This window comes from Amyelois transitella, chromosome 2 (assembly GCF_032362555.1).
Source record: "Amyelois transitella isolate CPQ chromosome 2, ilAmyTran1.1, whole genome shotgun sequence".
NCBI lineage: Eukaryota > Metazoa > Arthropoda > Insecta > Lepidoptera > Pyralidae > Amyelois > Amyelois transitella.
The window spans coordinates 10,538,372-10,558,242 of NC_083505.1; the positions used below are offsets into that span (position 1 = coordinate 10,538,372).

At 37.9% G+C, this 19,871-nt stretch overlaps 3 protein-coding genes across 5 annotated transcripts; 1 reads left to right on the forward strand and 2 right to left on the reverse strand.

Annotated features, from left to right (window-relative positions):
- Positions 1-115: 115 nt before the first annotated feature.
- LOC106128979 (myrosinase 1) lies at positions 116-3,890 on the reverse strand. 2 transcript variants are annotated; one of them, XM_060946175.1, is made up of 6 exons: positions 3,770-3,890; positions 3,400-3,542; positions 2,186-2,856; positions 1,567-1,875; positions 761-999; positions 116-356 (listed from the first exon to the last, which is right to left on the reverse strand). In XM_060946175.1, the coding sequence occupies exons 1-6, from the start codon at positions 3,796-3,798 to the stop codon at positions 197-199; spliced, it is 1,551 nt and encodes a 516-aa protein (XP_060802158.1). In that variant the 5' UTR covers positions 3,799-3,890; the 3' UTR covers positions 116-196. The 2 variants fall into 2 exon arrangements, with proteins under 2 accessions (XP_060802158.1, XP_060802160.1); XM_060946177.1 differs by having other exon boundaries at positions 3,683-3,800.
- Positions 3,891-8,977: 5,087 nt separating this feature from the next.
- On the forward strand, positions 8,978-14,039 carry LOC106143600 (cytosolic carboxypeptidase 6). Its single transcript, XM_060954408.1, has 12 exons — positions 8,978-9,035; positions 9,403-9,650; positions 9,861-9,955; positions 10,206-10,422; positions 10,648-10,819; positions 11,154-11,221; positions 11,378-11,536; positions 11,618-11,709; positions 11,836-12,050; positions 12,280-12,427; positions 12,972-13,150; positions 13,502-14,039. Exons 1-12 carry the CDS (start codon positions 8,978-8,980, stop codon positions 13,675-13,677), a joined length of 1,827 nt encoding a protein of 608 aa, XP_060810391.1. The 3' UTR covers positions 13,678-14,039.
- A 425-nt stretch (positions 14,040-14,464) lies between these two features.
- On the reverse strand, positions 14,465-19,869 carry LOC106129049 (TATA box-binding protein-like 1). Of its 2 annotated transcripts, none has more exons than XM_013327485.2 (4): positions 18,884-19,547; positions 16,954-17,552; positions 15,891-15,985; positions 14,465-15,130 (listed from the first exon to the last, which is right to left on the reverse strand). In XM_013327485.2, the coding sequence occupies exons 2-4, from the start codon at positions 17,535-17,537 to the stop codon at positions 14,907-14,909; spliced, it is 903 nt and encodes a 300-aa protein (XP_013182939.1). In that variant the 5' UTR covers positions 17,538-17,552; positions 18,884-19,547; the 3' UTR covers positions 14,465-14,906. The 2 variants fall into 2 exon arrangements, with proteins under 2 accessions (XP_013182939.1, XP_060802371.1); XM_060946388.1 differs by lacking the exon at positions 18,884-19,547 and adding an exon at positions 19,603-19,869 and having other exon boundaries at positions 14,469-15,130.
- Positions 19,870-19,871: the final 2 nt, after the last annotated feature.

Sequence of the window (19,871 nt, forward strand, 5' to 3'; positions counted from 1 at the left end):
TATTTATTTAGGGCAGCATGATGCCCTAAACGGCCCGCGCTCTTAGGGTATGAGAGGCGGTGGTGTCGATTTATTTTATTTACTTTTACCGTTGACATAGATAAAAATAATTGAGTCAATAGCGTATTTCATAAGATTTTATTATCATCGACATACTGTACACTGCTACATCTGTAGACTGCTTTGACAAAATCTATCAATGTCCATCATCTATGGTCATGACATCGGTGTCAGGCTGGTAGCTCCAGTCGAGCGCACGAGAGCGCACGATCTCCTTGTACACGAAGGCGGACTTCCGCGGAGTACGCGTGCGCGCTGGGTCCTCGTAGTCCACCTCGTATAGTCCAAATCTCTCTCTGTTAAAATAATCACAAAATATAAGTTACACGACGAATCCCGTTTGTGTACACATACCTACGAAAAATCAAAGACAACTTCTTCAACTTGTTACGATTCCTGCATAATTCCCTGCTAATAACAAATTCATAACTTTCTTTAAATAAAGGTTTTGGGTACTCTTGACCTGACCTTTTGCCAGAACTTCTCAGTTTTTATCAAGATTCGTTCGTCTAGGTCTACCCACTCCAATGTTCCTATTTATATTAACTCCTGTAAGTCTATTATATCCTTGTTTGCATGCACGTACTGAATACAGATACAAAACTTTTAACGTAGAGAAATAAAGAAATATTGTAATCGCTTATACACATGGTTAATTTATTATCTGTAAAGGAACTGAGATCTTTAGACGATTACTAACGTATATCCTTGCATCCATTCGAAGTTATCCATGAGACTCCACGCAGTATACACTCTTACATCGCAGCCTTCGGCTATCGCATCCAGCATTGCGTCCAGATACTTCCTGTAGTACGAAATGCGGCCGTCATCCTCCAAGCCACCAAGAGTTGAAAACCCGTTCTCAGTTATAAATACAGGTGGATTATTGTAGTCATCTTTAATTTTAACCAAGAGTTTGTAGAAACCCCATGGCACCACCTGGAATTGAATGGGCCTAATTATTGGAACGCACCATTGACGAATCTATACGCATCTCGCAGCTGTTACAATTCTAAAAAATATCTCACACAAATTTTCAACAATACCTTGTCGCAAATGTATACGTGAATTGAAATTTTATTTTTGTACTTCCGCCAGTAATCATGTAGTTATCCATACGCTGCAGCCTTTATATTATTATTATCCTTCTCAAGATGTAAAGTAGATCATCTCCAGAAATATTCGTAACAGCACCTAGATGTAATAATTACCTAAACCTTGATCAAATTTCATGACCGAAGAACAATTTTTATTCCCTTATCTGAGATTCTAATACGCGAACTAATCGATGACAATGCTAAACTGTAACATGAAATTATATTCTACTAGCGACCCTCCCCGGCTTCGCACGGGTACCAGTTATATATATAAACCTTCCCTAGAACCCCCTGAAAATCCCTTTTTCCTGCATTTCAAACAGGAACAAAATCCGTCCACAAGATTAGCGCACACATACAGACAGAGAAAATAGGGGAATTTACTTTATAATATGATTATAAATTTTACCTTTAGCCAAGATGATGCAGAAGTTTCCCATTCTTCGAGGACATACGAGCCAGCGCCCAGATCATCATCAGATGACGGAGATTCAAATATACCTAGAACTGATTCGTTTCTGAACGTGTAACCCGAAGAATAATGATTTAGCCCGAAAAAATCTGATGTTCCTCGCACGTATTCCACTTCTTCTGGTGTGAACTCCGGTAGTCTAGATCGCAAGAATCCTTGTTCAGCGCTCTTTGCAGCTACCTTTTCTTTCAATATCGAAGGGAAATCTCCAGTTTCTGAGAAAATTGGCTGAGCATATATACCCCACTGGAAAATATAAGAATATTTTATCAGTATACGATAACGTAAATTGAATAAAAGGTACCTACAAGTAAATTACCATGCTGAGTTTTGATAGTACGTGCAAACTATTTAAATACTAGCTTTTGTCCGCGATTTTATGTCCATAGAAACATTCATCCCCTCTTTTAATCCCTTCTCCCCTCTTTTTTTGCGATTAAAAGTCCCTAGTTCATAGAAGCCTATGTTCTTCCTCAGGGTCAACTCTATCTTTCATCAAAATCGTTTCAGTGGTTTAGGCGTAAAATTATATTACTTAATAGGCACTGAGACGTACCCCAAAAAGCGCGGCTTCCTCTGCTGCAACTTTATCTTCCTCAGATTCTGACGCCGGTTCCGAAAAACCTGCACTTATTGTTATGCCGATTGTTCCATTCTGAGTTTCCCTGAATTCATCGTTATAAATATGGTAAGCTCGTGCATGCGCCAACAACAAGTTTTTGGCACACATATAGTCAGCCACCCCCTTGATATTAAGTCTCGGCGCCATCGTAACATCGCCATAACCTTGGTAACAAATTTCACGCGGTTCATTCATGGTGATCCAATTTTTTACTCTGTCCCCGAATAGCTCAAATACAGTGCGTGCATAATCTCCATACCAATCTACGATGTGAGGGTTGTTCCACCCCCCTAGATCCTGTAACTTCTGCGGCATGTCCCAATGGTACAGCGTCACCATCGGCTGGATATTATATTTAAGCATTTCGTCTATCAGATTGTTGTAGTAATTTACGCCTGCTTCGTTTATTTTGTCTACGAAACTGGTAGGTAATATTCTGGTCCACGACAAAGAGAATCTGTAGAAATCCAATCCGAGCTCTCTCATCATCTCCACGTCTCTTTTGTACTGGTTGTAGGAATCGTTGGCAATGTCACCATTGGAACAGTCCTTTATATCGCATGGGTGCGTGTGGGTTAAGTGATCCCAAATATTTTCTGCCTTTCCTGAAAAGTATAAAGAATTTTTTTTTGAAAACTAATTTTGTTTAAATGAACACAAGTTTTATAATAAAATCAAATTATTAAGTAGATTTGCAGGTTCTAGCTATTGCCCGTCAAAATTTAGCGCCATCTCTAAAAGAATGCTAGTCAGACCACGCGAGCTTAGCGCCACCTATAAAAGCCCAAAATGCCAGGGGAACCATAGTAGTTACCAGGATGAGAGATATCACTTTTGCGAAATTTCAAGAACATTGATTCAGCTGATAACGCGTGATGAGATAACAAATAAATTTACTTTCGTATTTATAATATTAGGTAGTACCTATTAGGAATAAAATTTTGTTGCTATTATCTAATACCTCTGTCAAAGTGCTGTTTCTGTTTATCGCGAGATTTTCGCTATAGCGAAATAAAAAAATACCATAGTATAAATAACATGCACGTTCTCATTTTCTTGATAACTTTTATCAAGAAGTGCAGATCAAAATAACATTACTTATATCAAAGAATTGTAATGGATTTCATACTGTAGTGCTAGATACCAACCATCAACATTCCAGGCGCCTTCCACCTGGTAGGAAGCAGTCGCCGTGCCAAACAAGAACCCTTCTGGGAATCTTCTCACGGTGTTTTGACGGGCATCGGTTGTTTTACATTCATTGAACTTGACTGGGCCCAGAAGTACCACTCTAGAAATAATAACATATAAATTATAATAATATAAATTATATAATTTGTATCATAATCTTCTTTCTCCAAGTGTTCATTCCGGTAACCTCTCTGAAAAGGAATCCGGGATTTTTACACGAACCGACCTCCGCAACCTTACCGGTATTAGATCGTGGTGAAGCTGAATCAGATAAATGTGCCTATTCCCTATCATTTAATTATGTCAGTATAAATTATGCATGCTTACAATATCATGAGATGGTATAACGATTTCATTTTTGATGTTACTTGTCCTGCCCACTTCAACTATGTTTGTGTTTGATAAATACGATGATCTTTTTATATCTTACGTATCACTTTCGTCACTGTAGATTGCGGATATGGAATACCTCTTATCTTATTTTACACTAGCTTTTGCCCTCGGGTGGAAAATATAAATCAGGTTGTATTACAATGATATAAATATAGTGTAGCGGGTGTTAGGTTAAGTTTAAAATTTGTATAATAATTAATATTGTAAAGATTTTTATTATTTGTGTCCCCTAGAATACGGTCCTGTCTCTTAATGGAATACCTAGCGCCCGGCAATTTGAAATCGCGGAGTCTTCTATGAATTTCGTTGCGTTTTTCTTTGACAGTTTTTTGTTTCTTTTCACAATTTTTCCATCGATTATATTTTAAGTGAGTGTATTGTATAAATAGCATCCAATATAATGTTTATTTTGTAAATCGTATTTTTGTATCTGAAGAATAGGAAAATAGTATAAATAGCCACAAAACAGAAAAGTTTAACGATTTTTTCGTTCCAGAAGACGTGTACGAGTAAATGAGACTATTTTTAGTCTCATCGTTACATAGTATAAAACAAAGTCGCTATTTTAGTCTGTTTGTCTGTATGCTTAAATCTTTAAAATTACGCAACGGATTTTGATGCGGTTTTTTGTAACAGGTAGAGTGATTCAAGAGGAAGGTTTTTATGTATAATAACATTTATAATTTTGCACCCGTGTGAAGCCGGGGCGGGTCGCTAGTTTTAAGATAAAATAAGAAAGCTTTGGTCTGAAATTTTGCCATTACGTCACGAATTTCTTAAAATTCCACAAAAGCTGGAATACAAACGAGCCATTAGCCGAAGCTCGTTATAAGACAAATCTATATATATCTCTAAGAAATCTATAGATATCTATTAAATTTCCATGCAGTTACTGTTGAAGTGACGTTAGGATAAACGCTAAGAAACGATGTTTCAAAATTCCTTCGGGATATAAGGTCCGGGTATAAACAAAAGACATATGTTGTTTTGTTTATATATTAAAAATACAGTATTATACATAGGTAACTACTTCATTATGAGTGACATGGCGTTTGTTGATCATTCTATCTGATAAAACCCGTCTAATGTGATAAATATTTATCGTTACAATAATATAATAACCACCTGCAGCTTTGTTTTATCTGATAAGAATGAAAAGAAGGTTTCAAGGCAAAATTCAGCCTCCTACGACCAATAATTTTTATATCACGTGTATCATCTTTACGAGCAAGGAGGGCTTGATATAGTAACTCGGCACATGCGTATTGTTTAGTTATAAACTATCAGAAGAATATTTTTGGCTCGCGATGCCAAATAATACTTTCGAAAGGCTTTGATCAATAAGGAATCGCGTGCTCTTTTTATTGCCGTAGATTCTTGAGTTTGGGTCCTTAAGATTAGTTTGAAAAGTTTGATTCAGGAGATAACCCGTGAAGAGGTACCTAACACACATACAAACACAAAACTTACTTTCGCATTTATAACATTAGTTAGGATTGGGATAGTTGGGATGGGATGGTTAAAAATAGTCCACGTACTTTTACGAGTATGTCGTATTGCATAGCTTACTACGCATATATTGAGTGAGCATAATACAAAGGGCTCCACGCGCCATTAATAAATATCGCGTTTGTTAACACGAGAATACCTAATGTCAAAATTAGTTGACATCCGCCGCGTTTTTTCGGTAAATATCGAGATGGATAATATATCTAAGACGCGAGAATTGCCTTTCTTTTCAAATAGGTACACTTTTACTTTCGAACAAAAATAGAAAATACGTAGTTAGGAAAATTATTTGGCCAATTAACAATAAAGTTCTACGAGATGTAGACCTTGCTACAAACGCTACGAAGTGCTACGAGGATTGCTACGACTGCCGGCCGCATGCGAATCACATTAATTTGGGCACTTTAATCATGTTATGTTCACCTACTGTTGTGGACTTATGATGTTGTGGATTATGGATACATTTATTACATATATTGATTATTATATTGTGGATACATTTATGGACACTAATCCATCCAACCCTTTCTACCCCGTTAGGGATAAAGACGTAATTATATGTATGTGTTATCCAACAAAACTATAGTGGAAGTATGGATTTTGTAAATCCATACGAATTCAATAATTGCAAAAGTCTGTCTACATAAATACATACATATGGTCACGTCTATATCTCTTGCGGGGTAGACAGAGCCAACAGTCTTGAAAAGACTGAATGGCTACGTTCAGCTATTTGGCTTAATGTTAGAATTGAGATTCAAATAGTGACAGGTTGCTAGCCCATCGCTTAAAAAAGAATCCCAAGTTTGTAAGCCCACCCCCTAGTCGCCTTTTACGACATCCATAGGAAAGAGATGGAGTGATCCTATTCTTTTTTGTACTGGTGCCGGGAACCACACGGCACGGCACGTCTGTCTATTACGCTGTAAAAGGTCAACAGCTAGAGCATTTTCAAATTTGGAATGAAGGTTGTTTAAGACTCAAAGGCAAAGATGCTACATTTTTCGTGGGCGAAGTTGAAGGCGGCAACATATGGTGCTTCTTCTAAATCTGTTTATGTTTCGTTTTTAAATACAGGCCGGTCGCTAGGAAACCGTAACTGTAACTACAGGCGTACAGAAACAAACAAAATAGTAATATTTTGTGTTTATTGTGCATTTATTTTGAAGAAAATGTCGCATTATGTCGTAACGTGGCAACGACTGGAGGCTTCTATGCAGGCAACTATGCGAGAGATGGAGTCTGATAGTTTAACTGTAATGATGTGTACTTTAATTAGTCTAAGATTTAAATGTGCACTTAATTAATGAAAGGCTGAAATGTCAGGTGAGTAGTATTATGTTAATTATAATTTAATAAGTCCTTAATCAAACTATCTGGAAAATGAAATAGAAATAAAATTGGCTGGAAGAAGAGATGCCTTACAGAATCCCCAATTTATTTTCTCAGTAGCTATATCTTGAAAACGACTTTCCATATAAATGGACTTAGACTACGTATCTAGGTTGTTGTCAATATCTTACAAAGAATACGAAAAGGTTAAACCTCTAAAATTGTCTATGTGGTGCCTTTCCCCAGACTACGACACATCAATGGTGTGCCTAACAAGCTCTACCAGTATTTGATGCCTCTGATAATGATAATAATGTTAATGGTAGCGAAACACTAGTACTCTCTCAATTGATCTGTCGGAGTTCATACGTTACCAAGAAAAAAGAATGGTAACAGTCTCCGATCTTGCTGATGATGCCATATTATTTTTTTTAAAACAAAAAATTTTTTTTGATCTCAACTTATTGTTCTGAGTGTATGTTTGTAAGTGGCGATCTAGCTAGCTTTTTCCCGTGGCTACACCATTGGTGGACGTCTCATCTTTTTCTTAATTTATAAAAGTAACAACTGGGTCTCGAGATTTGAAGTAGTGCCTTATGTGTTCGAAGCCGCGGGCGAAGTCTTATTTGACTATAAGTTGTTAAAACATAGGTATAGCCGCATATATATTCGCCGCCTGGCCCAGGATTCTACGAATAGGGCCAAACTGAAGAAATTCTGGTTTGACATCGCAAGAGACGATATTATGCGGGAAAATGGATTTCAAAATGAGGATGCCAAAGGCTCAGAATAGTAGAGAGAAAAATGTCGGAATAGGAATCGGATTTCCAGCGACGCGGAGGATGCAAGTGTGAGGAAAAAATCGTCCACATTTGGATTTTTAGAAATTGTCTTAAGCCACGGATGAAAGATACAAAAAAACTAATCGATACAAATAGACCTTTAATATCATTATTAAATTACAATTATAAAAATTGGAATAATATAGGCCCGATTATCTAATAGAAAATCGTTGTACCTTATCATAGAAATCAATCATTACACTAAATACAGTCGGCTATAGTTGGATAGAATACATGAATGGAAACACTTAGGAAATGAAATCAAACAGTCGCGTGCAAATGTTTGAGGGAATTGAAATTGTTTTCCTTTTTGAACCACTTTCAATACAGCTCTTTACAATCTACTCTACGAATTGGCAACTGGGTATTGAATTATTATCTCTGTCTGTCTCTTGTGGCTTATGACGGGCAGTTCCTGTACCTATATGCCGTGAAGAATGAAAACGTAAAAATTTGTTTTATCTAATTTATGGCACTTTATACTTAATTTGGTACGCTGCAAGAAGGCTATTTTTTTTTTATTTTTTTTTTATTTTTCACCTTTGTGGAGTAGCAACGAAATTATTGACAAAGTAATTTAAAAGTCATTGGCAGCTGCAAAAATTCAAATTTCAAAATTTTTATTCATTATAGGATACTTCATATCGCTTAATAATTGTCAAAACGTATGGTTTAACAACATTGGTTGACGTCAAATAAATTACTTAAAACTAAGTTTACTGCCGCTTCCAAGATGACATGAAGTTTACTGCTGATTTGGGATTTGGTAAAAGACATTTGTTTTCATTTAACTACGTATATGTTAGTTGCATGTAAACTATACCTATTCCCTAGGCGTTATCTACAAGTTTTGCCGGGTCAATTCCAAGTACTTTGAATTTCAATAGGTTTTACAAGACGATAGGCGTTAGCGTGTTAACTACAGGGCTGGATTTAGACATCTTTAGGCTCGGGATTGTAAGGTTTATATGGGGCCATAGGTGGAGGAGGAGGAATCAATCAAAAAATGGATGTAATCGACAAGTCTTTTTTGGTCTGTTACGCGTACAAAAGGGATTCAATGCAATGCGTAACAGTGATATGCAATACGTAAGTAAAATCAAGTCTTTAATTTAGTAATGATACAAACTTAAAGATTTTGACGAGGAATTGGTGGGGAATTGAAAAGTAAAGTATCGGTAGATACATGCAGTCCCTGTTCAGAGGACCTGATGTGGGTGAATAATGCGTGGGGTAAGTACGATACAACCCGAAGGATCGACGTGCTTTCGGAAATCGTACGCTTGTAAGATTCGGTACGTACATGTAAGTAAGTACATACAGCTAATGGTATGGTAGCTACGAGTATAACCCGCGGGGCCCCTCACCCTTAATCCATCCCTGTCGGACTAAACGGCTTCCTTACACTTATCGTGGTGTAGCCGGCAATCTTGCGGAGGCACGTCAGTCGAGCTCCTGCATGGCGGCGTACACCGATCAGCTGGAACACACCAGCATTTACCACGGCGGGAACGATGGTATTGACAGCTCATAATTGAACTGAAATTAGTCTTGCGTTTAAAGACTGAACAGAGAATATTGTTAATCTATAAATTATATACCCTATAATACTACCTCTGTACAAAAAAAAATATTTTTTTATAGATGAAATGAAATGCATTTTGGCATGGCAGGCACCTGTAAATTAATATTGATTTAAAACTTGTCACTATCTAAATTGCAATGTCTCGTTACACGTTATTTTTTCGTTAACCGACACATTTAGGTAATTGTGATGTAAAAAAGTCTTGCATAAAGTCCTATCAAAGAAAACAAAACACTTCTCTATGTGGCTAGTAATTTGATTTCTTTTTAACTGTAACGACTGTTAATATTTTTTAACAGACAGCGAAGAAAGCGACGGGGAAGGAGGTCTCGGTAACCTGAACAGGTTGATCGTGAGACCTCCCGGGCAAAGCGGCAAAGCCAAGCGCGGGCAGCTTTGCTTCGACGCGGCATTCGAGTGCGGCAACCTCGGCCGGGCCGACCACATCTCAGACTTAGAGTACGATCTGTTCATCCGGCCGGACACCTGTCGACCGAGGTGTCGGTTTTGGTTCAACTTCACTGTGGAGAATGTTAAGCAGGATCAGGTGTGTTGATATCTTCCAAGCAACTAAGAAGATGCGATTACAAGTCATCATTAAAAGATATAACAACTTACAAGTTGGTGTTGTTAGTCAAGTCTAGTACTTATTTATGGTTTTCCAAAGTGGATTCAAGCTAAACCTTAGCTTATAAGTTCGTTATTAAGTATTTATATACCTTATTTATTGAAAAAGATTCTCTTAACCGTTTTTCAGAGGGTGATTTTCAATATAGTGAATTTAGGTAAAGAGCATACGTTGTACAACACCGATATGACGCCGTTGGTGCGATCCACGTCACGACAAAAATGGTGAGTAAACAGAGTAGGTACCTATTACCTAAATTTTTTTCTTGTGTTATCATTGTGTATATTTCCTAATAAATGACTTCAATATCTTCCTGATAGATACTTCTTACTACACTAACCCCAGAATTCTTAATAATAATATTCAAAACAATTTCTTGCATTATCATCATGTAAATTTCTTGATAGATGAGTTCAATAGACTTCTTACTAAACTTACCCTAGAATTAATAGATTGTTACTTATCGTAATACAGGCAACGCTTACCACGTCGCCTGCTTTTTTACCACCGCTCCCTGCCCCATCGTGGTCGCAAAATACTAAGCATCGCATTTGCTTTTGATAAAGAAGAGGATATCTACCAATTTGCGACGGCAGCCCCGTACTCGTACTCCAGACTTCAGAGGTACCTCACTCTGTGGGAGAAAAGAGCTCAAGCGTTTGCCACCAGGGAGACGATAGCACAAACAACGGTAATCTTCAATAGTTTCTTACTTTTCTTTAGTAAACTGATGCAGCCCCATCGGACTACTTGGACACCGCCAGATGCACTACTTTAGTCTTCCTCCGGGCGTTCATCCTGAGTGCGCCATTTGACAATTATCCTGGATTGTATCAGTCAGGCTTTTACACTCGCTCACAACTTGAGAAATACCCTTTATGTAATGCCTCGTTCTAACCAGAGATTATATTTGCAGCAAAAGAGAAAAGTCGATTTGATAACGATCGGCGATTTCGGGGTCAAAGACAAAGAACACGTAGAGGATCATTTTCCCGCTAAAGGCAAAGTCGGTGCACCCAAGAAGAGAGTAGTGCTGATACTGTCCAGGGTGCACAGTGGCGAACAACCGGCCTCCTATATTTGCCAAGGTATGAAACTCGAAGGTACAAAACAAGATAGGAAGTTTATGCCGCCGTTTCTAAACTTGCGCTTTGGAAGCGGTTGTAGATTTAATTATAATTTGTGTTGATGGCATTATATACTATTTTGAAAATAAATAAGTATTTCTAAGGATACTGTATGTAGTTTCGGGCTGAATTGAAATAGGCTAAATTCAGAAAACACCACTAACAGTTGCAGTAGTGCATCAAAACTTCGACATGAATCGTAATAAATTCCAAAGAATCTGGCTTTATTTTAAAAACAATATGATATCCTGATGCTATTATTAAACAAAGAGTTATTACCCTTCTCTTTGTTAAGGATTCCTGGACTTCATGGTGAGCTCTTCTGAAAAAGCATCCGCATTACGGAACAATATCGTCATTCAGGTAAAAATTTCTAGGTCACTGTATAAGATTTTCTTTAATTAAATACTCGAAATTTAACTTCTCACTACCTAATATATAGTAAATTAACTTACAATAGCTACTCTGGTGGATTTAGATACTTGGAGTAAAAGGAAATATAATATATAATCCATGCAGGTGGTCCCAATGCTGAACCCTGACGGAGTGTTCCTCGGCAACCAGCGCTCCGACCTGCTAGGATCCGACCTCAACCGGTGTTGGGACCGCGCCACCACCTTCTCGCACCCCGCACTTATTGCCGTCAATGAGCTGGTCAAGAAGGTTACTACTGAGAAGGTTCGCTTTTGTTCGGTTAGCGACCACAGTTCCTAAAGAAATTTGTACATAACTTTATGATTAAATTTTAAGTTTTTACAGGGTGTGCAACTGGATTTCATCATCGACATTCACGCAGATATGAGCCACGAAGGTGTATTTGTGCGGGGAAACTCGTACGATGACGTTTATAGGTAACAAAAATATTTTAGATCTTGTATGGTGGCGTTTGTCTTTACGTTGCCGTTTACATCTTTATAGCAGATGTCAGGTAACTTTTTTCAACCATCCAGATAAAATACCTACTACATAAAATCCAGGTTCGAACGTCACGTGGTACTTCCGAAATTCCTGGCTGGGCGTGTAGAGGCATGGCGCCCCGAAGCTTGCCTGTATAATTCTGATGCACTAGTGACGGGCAGCGCGCGTCGTACGCTTCCCACGGGAGCTATGGATGCTTACACCTTGCTCGCTTCGATGGGAGGCCGTCGACTGACTCCTAGGGGACCCTATATACACTACACCGAAGAAGCTTGTATCCTTTCATTAGTCCGCATAATCAAATAAAATGAGTACAAAATTAAGGCTGCTGCTACATATGACTGTTTAGGAAGAATTTCTTGTTTCGTTATGCTCAGTTAGCTTGGCAATGTTTACGTTGGCTCATTTGGCTCGATTCTATATTTGAATACCTATACAGATACGGTCGATTTCCAGGCTTAGTTGATGCGATTCTTTATATTTTTCTTTAAATAACAAATCAGACACGAAAATAGGTAGATCAGTAGCACGAGCTCTGTGCGACTACTATCGTCACGTGAGCGTGGTGCCTCCTCGAGTGCCACGCGCCAGCAAGAAGGAGAGCCGAGGTAGACGGCGCAGGAGACGAAGACCAACCGCGACTCGAGAAAGGTTACCGTCGACTGATTTTTTTCTTATTTACACGTAGAAAATAGGTTGCTCTCTGTGCGACTACTGACACGTGCGCGTGGCACTAGGAAAGACGACGACGGAAGAAGCACGTGGTAGACGGCGGCACTAGAGACAAAATCCAGGTGGATCTCGAAACAGATCTTCCGCTCACTGCTGTTTCTTGACGTTTTATATTTTATTTTAACCTGGTGCCTCCTCGAGTGCGAAGATCGACGGCGCAGGAGACAAAGACCAACAGCGACATGAGTAAGATCCGCGTCCAGCTAAATTACTGTCATTCCGTAACTTAATTTGTTTATAGAGTAGTCGGAGATGAAGAGCATTTATTTGTAAATCTGGATCATTTCGGTAATTGACTGATCCAATAAGAAAAAACGCCAATCAACATTGGAATTAAACGACGAAATTATAACTTGCCATTAAAATTTTTATACAGTCAGTATTCTAGTTTACTCCAAACCTTATCTTGGGCTAGATGAGCCAAAACTGTCCAATTTAAAAAAAATAAATTAAAACTTGATAGGTCACCGAGTTCATCCCCAGAGCGGCGGGTGCTGCCTCCGCGCATCCTATCCCCTCCACTACCCCAAGCCTCACCGCCGGCCTTGCGCGCGCCGCCTCCATTGTCCAGACACACGGCCTTGAGGAATCGACCAAAGACTGGAGTCATGGATGTTGATAACATTCTGCCGATTATAACGGGTATGTCTTCATCTCACAGACTACTAATACTGGCATTTCCCACACTTTAGGCCTTTTACATGCCTTTTACATTATATTTAAGTGGTTCTGGTGGAATTGCTAGAATTACATGCATATTTCACGTCTATATCAGTTCCCTGTCATGTTCAGCTGGATGGCTTAATTATACCTATTGAGATTTAAAAAAAAAAATCAGTTTTAATCCGCACTGGAATAGAAGCAGCTGACATACACTGTTTTCTTCGTTACCAGACCAACATGAAAGCTAGAATTCAAGATGTACATGTCACAAAGTTCACTCGCAAATGTTAGGAACCCTACAAAATTCTACTTCCAACATATTTTCCACAGGCACCGCAGTGCGAACACCCCGCCTTGCCGTTGTGGACTTCAGTGCCTACATCCGCACTCCCACCGGAACCTCCTACGGCTACCTGAAGTCCAAGGCCAGGCTGGCCCGCCCTCCGAGACCCTCGCACACGCGGTACACCAGCGACGAATACGATACACATGAATCAGAGTCTTAAATTTTTTAATCGATTCCTAACGCGACATCCAATTTGAATTTATGATTTTTGAAAACGAGGTCTAAAACATATATGCAGATAACTATCTGCATATATGTTTCAGACTTTATCATGTTTTGGCAATTTTTTGGTTACTCGCTTATTACGGAGTTGGGGTCCATTGTCACTCCCATTTTTGTAACACTGATGACAAGGGAATTCCACTGAAGAAGCGTTTATGATTACTGGAAGTATATACGGCTAATGTGCCAAACTAATTTTGTACATACGATCCTTGGTATTTTGACCATTAAGAATAAAAACTCATTGTCTTTCCACTTCTTGAAATTTACTGTAGTTAAATTTACCCATTTACGAACTTTTAGCACATTCACTTTTTCCAAGTTCCCAATAAATTTTTTTAACTAATTAAAATCGTTTTTTATTGCCATTTTTAGTTTTGCCCATAAAAATTAAACACTTCTCTGTTGTGTACACACATTGTTCACGAGTTTCGATAACATAACTATAACTAGATCTTATAAGCACTACCAGCTTATGAAAAATATTGAAAGTGGCATTTCGAAATTATAAATAACTATAATAGCATATGTGATTACCTAATAAGGTTTGTCTTCACATGCATATTTAATTTTCCTTAATTTATTTCATTAAATCTTATGAACATAAAGAATATTCAAAATCAATTACCAATAAAGAAACCATCTATATAATATCAATATTTCACTTGTTCATAATTTTTTAACACACTTAATAAATCTTTTCAGGTAAATGCACAAAATATCAATAAAACAAAAGTGTTTTTATTGAAACGTATAATGTCCAAGCTTTTCATATTTACAATTACTAACATCTAACTAATCATTCAGTCATCTCTTAGAACAATCTTATTGAACACTATTATCACTACAAATTCCTCAATCATAACAGCAAATGAAAAACGAGACTGAGTATCGTTATTGAGATTTATTCTCAATGTAGTAGTTTCATGACAAATTTGGTTTACACGTAAACATCACCTACATACTTAAGAGGTCACAGGAGCATCACGAGAACAGATTCGTCGGCGAATCGAGATACCGAAACGAGCGCGAAGCACCTCCCTAATAAATATCTTTGGCATGAACCGAACAGCTCGTTGACACACGCGCGATTGCACAAGCAACCGATAGTTATTGCTATGTTCGTTTCGCGTCAAGAGAGTCACTGGGGTGGGGGGAAGCGGGGGTTCACTCCCAGGAGTCGTTGTCGTCGTCGGAGAGCGTGACCAGGTGCATGGGGTCCGCGCCGGGCGCCCGGGGCGGCGCGCGGGGCGCGGGCGGCGGCGCCGGAGCCCGGGCGGCGCGCTTCTGCCGCAGGAGCTCCTCGTCGGCCGCCGTGCGCGTTTTGCGGAACTCGTACACTAGTGGGAAAATGCGCTCCACGGCGGACTGCACGTCGCTCACGCTGCGAGCTGAAACGTTAATGTTTAGAGGTTAAAACCTCCTTTCGTCGTATTTCTTATTTCTGAGGCTTATTAGGGATGAGACCCGCCATCTGTTCTTGTAGTTGGCGTTATATGGGAGATACCTTCAATTGATTGGAAAAAGTCAATCAAATCATGAATTATAGACAGACCCTTGATACTATAATGAACACGATTAAAGTTAACAAAATTAATATTTTTTACTAATCGTCAATACATCTATTTCTGTTTTTCCTTAGAATCAGACAAACTTGCGTGGCTTGCAAGGCTGCGTTTTCATACAGACAGTCGCAGCTACAAAAGTCGAAGATATCTTCTAGCAGGCAACACGACAAATACCTTTCCATAACAATAAGATAATGTCAGACAGAAAACAAGACATTTACTTGAAAAAGGCCTCTACACTCAATGTCAATGAACCCGTCTGCCGGTCAGATGTCAGATTTGGGAAGGTCGCCGACAGGACAAAAGTCTATCTTGAGTGGGATTTTAATTCACCTGGGTTATTTCATACATAAACATAATACATAAACCTTGACTAGTATTTTTTTAATGAATTAGGACTTTTAAAAATGTTTCACTATTTTTATACATAAATATTTTATAAGCACATGGTGCTATAAGAAATTATGTGACCAACTACGTACCTACTTGCAGTTAAAGATGCACCTTAGATGTTTTTTAATTAAAACATAAAATATCTTCAAACAATTTTCAATCCTCAAGCTGATTAAAGAAAATTAATCACCTGTTATTGTAACGCCGCCAGTTGAAAATATCTTTAGTGTGGCTTTAGGATTATATAGTTTATATGTTACACCTGGATGTAACTCTGGTTCATAGCTGAAAAAACAAAAATAATAACAATGAAAAATTCACTTTATCAATACAAAACATTAGCCATTAATTAAACAAATATAAGATGGATAGATTAATCTCATCAATAGTGACTTACAACATAATGCTGATAAAACTCTGAATCACAAGTGTGATTTCGACGTTATTTGGCCAAATGCCAACAATGCATTTAAAAATTATCTGAGACCAACCCACATCCACATACAAAGTACCTTAGCATGATTTTTAATTACCAGTATTTTACTTTACAATAGAATTCAGTGAAATTATCTAACGATCTACAAATAAATATGTATACCTAATTTTGCATTTAATACAATGAATTTGTATACAATGCAATGGTTACGTAGATGCTGTGTGGTTCCCGGTACTATAAAATAGGACCACTCCATACCTATTCCATCAATGTCGTAAAAGGCTACTTCCGGACAGGCTATAAACTTAGGATTCTTCTTGTAGGCGATGGGTAGTAACTTGTCACTATTTGAATTTCAATTCCAACATTAAGCCATACAACTGAATGTGGCTTTATAGTTTTTTCAAGAATGTTGGCTCTGTCTACCCTAACGCCAATTTGGATGTCATTATATGCTAGGTACTTGGCAAAGTCTGATTAAAAACAAACATAACAGATGGATTGCAAATTCAAGTTTACATATTTTACAAAGCTGAAGCCTAGTAATTTAATTCATTTTCATGGTACCTATCTTCTAAAGCTTCTGATTTGGAAGAATACCTATAGCCACATGTTTGTTGCAATTCTTGATATGAAGAAATAAATATCCAACAGTAAAAATGATTATTTCATTGTACTCATTATAACATTAGTATCCATTAATGAGTAAAATATTTTGTGCCTGTAAATTGTAGCTACCTACATTACCCACATTACGCACATTCATCTTGCTTTTGCATATTATGGCAAAAAGTAAAGAAAACATAAGAATACTCACTCTGCTTCTTTATATTTATTGGAGAAGGCTATTATGCGAATACCAAAAGGCATTCGACATGTTCCTAGTACATTGACTACGCGGAAATTCTGGAAGCGGACTTGAAAGCCTAACTTCTGCAACGCGCGTGCATACCGCCTTGCAGCGATCTTGGCTTGGTCCTCGCTGGTAGCCCCCGTGCACGTGACGCGGCCCGAGGACCAGATCGACGCCGTAGTGTATGGCCGACGCAACTTCATAGTCACCATGCCATTCTCGCGCCGAAACTCCACGTTAACACCATTCAAAGCTATCTGTCTCAAGTTCAGGTGGCACTTAACACTAAAACTACACACGACATTGTTTATCATGATATCTATTTCCGGGGTTTCTTCCTCATCTTCGGGAGCGCCGGCCGTTGAAGTGGGCTCTGCGGTGTCCTGGCAGGGTTGCGATGCCGACCCTGTGGTGCTCGTTTCGCAGTACTCATGGTCGGGTACCATGTGACTTGGGACGCTGTGTGCGGATATGCCATGGATAGGCACCACCCCCTGGGTGCCCTTGCTCAACTCTTTAATACCATTTTCCTGGATGAGCGTAGCCATGACCGCCACGGCGTGCTGAAATGAATGAAGTGATCACTGTTTAGAATAAGCTTATGTTATCTGCATTGGTATCATTCGATTTTTAACATATTCGGGACTCCACTGAAAGTGCCTGGTCAAAGTGGCGCCTGTCAGTTCCAAATTGTTGTTACAAGCCAGAGAGTTATAAGGAAAATATAATAATTTATACAAAGAATACATATATTTCTTATACAGAGATATTCTTTTCATAAATAATCTACTGAATTCTAAAATTATTAATTCCAGCAATAGTTATCATGGATAATCAAATGACTGCAAAAATTCAGTCAAGATGCCACACTGTGTATGTCAGTTTCATATTTTTCAAATAGACTGTGACTTCATATGAGTATGAGCAATTGATCTAAACTTCAGTCTTTCTTTTTTGTGCAAATTAGGTTTAGACTGTTAAAATCAAAATGTGTTTCTGATAAGACTTGAGGGGAGGGCAAAGACATGTATAAAATTGTCTACTATTCAGTATTTAGTTGAAAGGTATTTTTTCAGCTCGTCTAAAAAATATTGATTAATGGATGATAGTTGAAATAAATTCACATAATCAAATCTGAGTTAACATATCCAGTGAACATGGAAACTTTAATAAAAAAAAAACAAAAACAGTGTGAATTGAAATTACTTGTTCAAGTAAATGAAATGCATAATTCGAAACTAAACACTGATTAAAAATTCAGCTATGTGTATAGGTATATGGCTGGTTATAATAATTTTCCAATGCAAGCTATAAAGAGAACTTTATTGAAAATTGCTGATTGCACAACAATGGTCAATGCCAAACATACACTCATGAAACAATGCAAATATGAATACACAGAACCTTACCGAGATTAAGTTCTGAACTAATTATGCAACAGTGCATTATGGTTACAATTCTTTTCATATCCTTTCATTGCATAATAAAATGAATAGTTGAAATAAAAAAAATGTTATTGATTTTATTGTTCATTGTAAAAGAGAATATTCAAATATTACAATAAATGAAATAGTGGTATTCTTACATAAATACCTACCTATTTTATTTTTACATATAAGTTTTGAAGTGTTAACAAATTTTGATTAGCAAAATGTAAAAAAAAACATTCATCACTAATTGAACATTCAATTTCCATGGATAAGATCCTCTCATTCTTTAGTCTTTGAAAGTAATCTCATCTCAGTCAGTGTTTGATGAATCAGCATCAAAGATTTCACTTGATAAGTACATAAACCACACATAAAATTTTGTGGGAGGATTTTAGCTCTACTTAGACAAAAAAGGACAATGCAATCAAAGATGTGTTCTATATACATTTGAATTACATACACACCTGATTAAATACTCTAATCACTACAGTTCAGATGTTTTTGTTCAAAATATTTTGAGCAATGGACATAAAAAGCGTCAAATTTCTTGGGGATTTAATGAGGACACGGTTTAGGCCATTTCCCACGGCGCGGCGCATCGCGACAACATGACACTCGCACAGCTGACTGCCGGACGAGCCCCGCCCGCACTACACCCCGCGTTACCCCTTCCAGTGCTCTTGCCCTGCGCCCTATGCCTGGTTTATTATGCAGTTGCACATGCGAATTGCACCTTTACAAAACTATGCAAAATATGCATAGGTATATTAACTATGTCCTTCGAATGTATCCCTTGTAAATCTGCATAGGTAAACGTCAAAAGCCATCAAAGATTTTATGTATTAACAGTCACTTTTCTCACTTGCTAATAATGTCCCAGTATCGAGGAATTCAGCAGTTATTGACCTCATAACGAGCCAAACTACACGTGATTATTAGGAGCACAAAGGAAATCTATTCGCGTAATTTAAATAGGTACTAAATACACCTTGATTTTTCGACTTAGAATATGTTGATAGCATAATACAGAGCGTAGCACCTAAAAATAAGTAAAATAACACGAAGAGTGAACTTGAACCAAAATGGGGCATAGTCATCTATGAGGTGGGATGCTGTCTGATATAGACACTCAAAACTAGGAACCTATTTGTCATACCAAATTTTTACATAGCAATAATTTTACCTGAGTTTCTGCCGTTTATTTTTCACAATTATTTTTACACCAGCAGAGAAGTGGTAATTTTCATGGCAAAATTTGAATTTCACAATTTTACTCCCTGCAAGGGAATATTGTTAAGACTGATTTTTGAAATTCACAGAACAATACAGAAAGTAAAAGTACGATAATCAATATAAAGTCGAGTTATTTGATAAATGCAAAAATCAAGAACTTGTGCACATCCTGTCTAGCACCGCCATGTTCCATTCAGAGGCAGACGGTGTACGAGAATG

What these genes read in the sequence shown, in the direction of transcription:
- LOC106129049 (XM_013327485.2), bottom strand. Translation starts at nt 17,537, where the DNA reads ATGGCTACGCTCATCCAGGAAAATGGTATTAAAGAGTTGAGCAAGGGC. An exon ending in AATAAATATAAAGAAGCAGA is followed by an intron (nt 15,986 to 16,953) that starts GTGAGTATTCTT and finishes TTGTTTTTTCAG; the next exon opens with CTATGAACCAGAGTTACATC. An exon ending in TGGCGGCGTTACAATAACAG is followed by an intron (nt 15,131 to 15,890) that starts GTGATTAATTTT and finishes TTAACGTTTCAG; the next exon opens with CTCGCAGCGTGAGCGACGTG.
- LOC106143600 (XM_060954408.1), top strand. Translation starts at nt 8,978, where the DNA reads ATGGCGGCGTACACCGATCAGCTGGAACACACCAGCATTTACCACGGC. An exon ending in TCGTACGATGACGTTTATAG is followed by an intron (nt 11,710 to 11,835) that starts GTAACAAAAATA and finishes CATAAAATCCAG; the next exon opens with GTTCGAACGTCACGTGGTAC. An exon ending in CATTCTGCCGATTATAACGG is followed by an intron (nt 13,151 to 13,501) that starts GTATGTCTTCAT and finishes TATTTTCCACAG; the next exon opens with GCACCGCAGTGCGAACACCC.
- LOC106128979 (XM_060946175.1), bottom strand. Translation starts at nt 3,798, where the DNA reads ATGAAATCGTTATACCATCTCATGATATT. An exon ending in AGGCGCCTGGAATGTTGATG is followed by an intron (nt 2,857 to 3,399) that starts GTTGGTATCTAG and finishes TATACTTTTCAG; the next exon opens with GAAAGGCAGAAAATATTTGG. An exon ending in CTGCATCATCTTGGCTAAAG is followed by an intron (nt 1,000 to 1,566) that starts GTAAAATTTATA and finishes ATTCAATTCCAG; the next exon opens with GTGGTGCCATGGGGTTTCTA.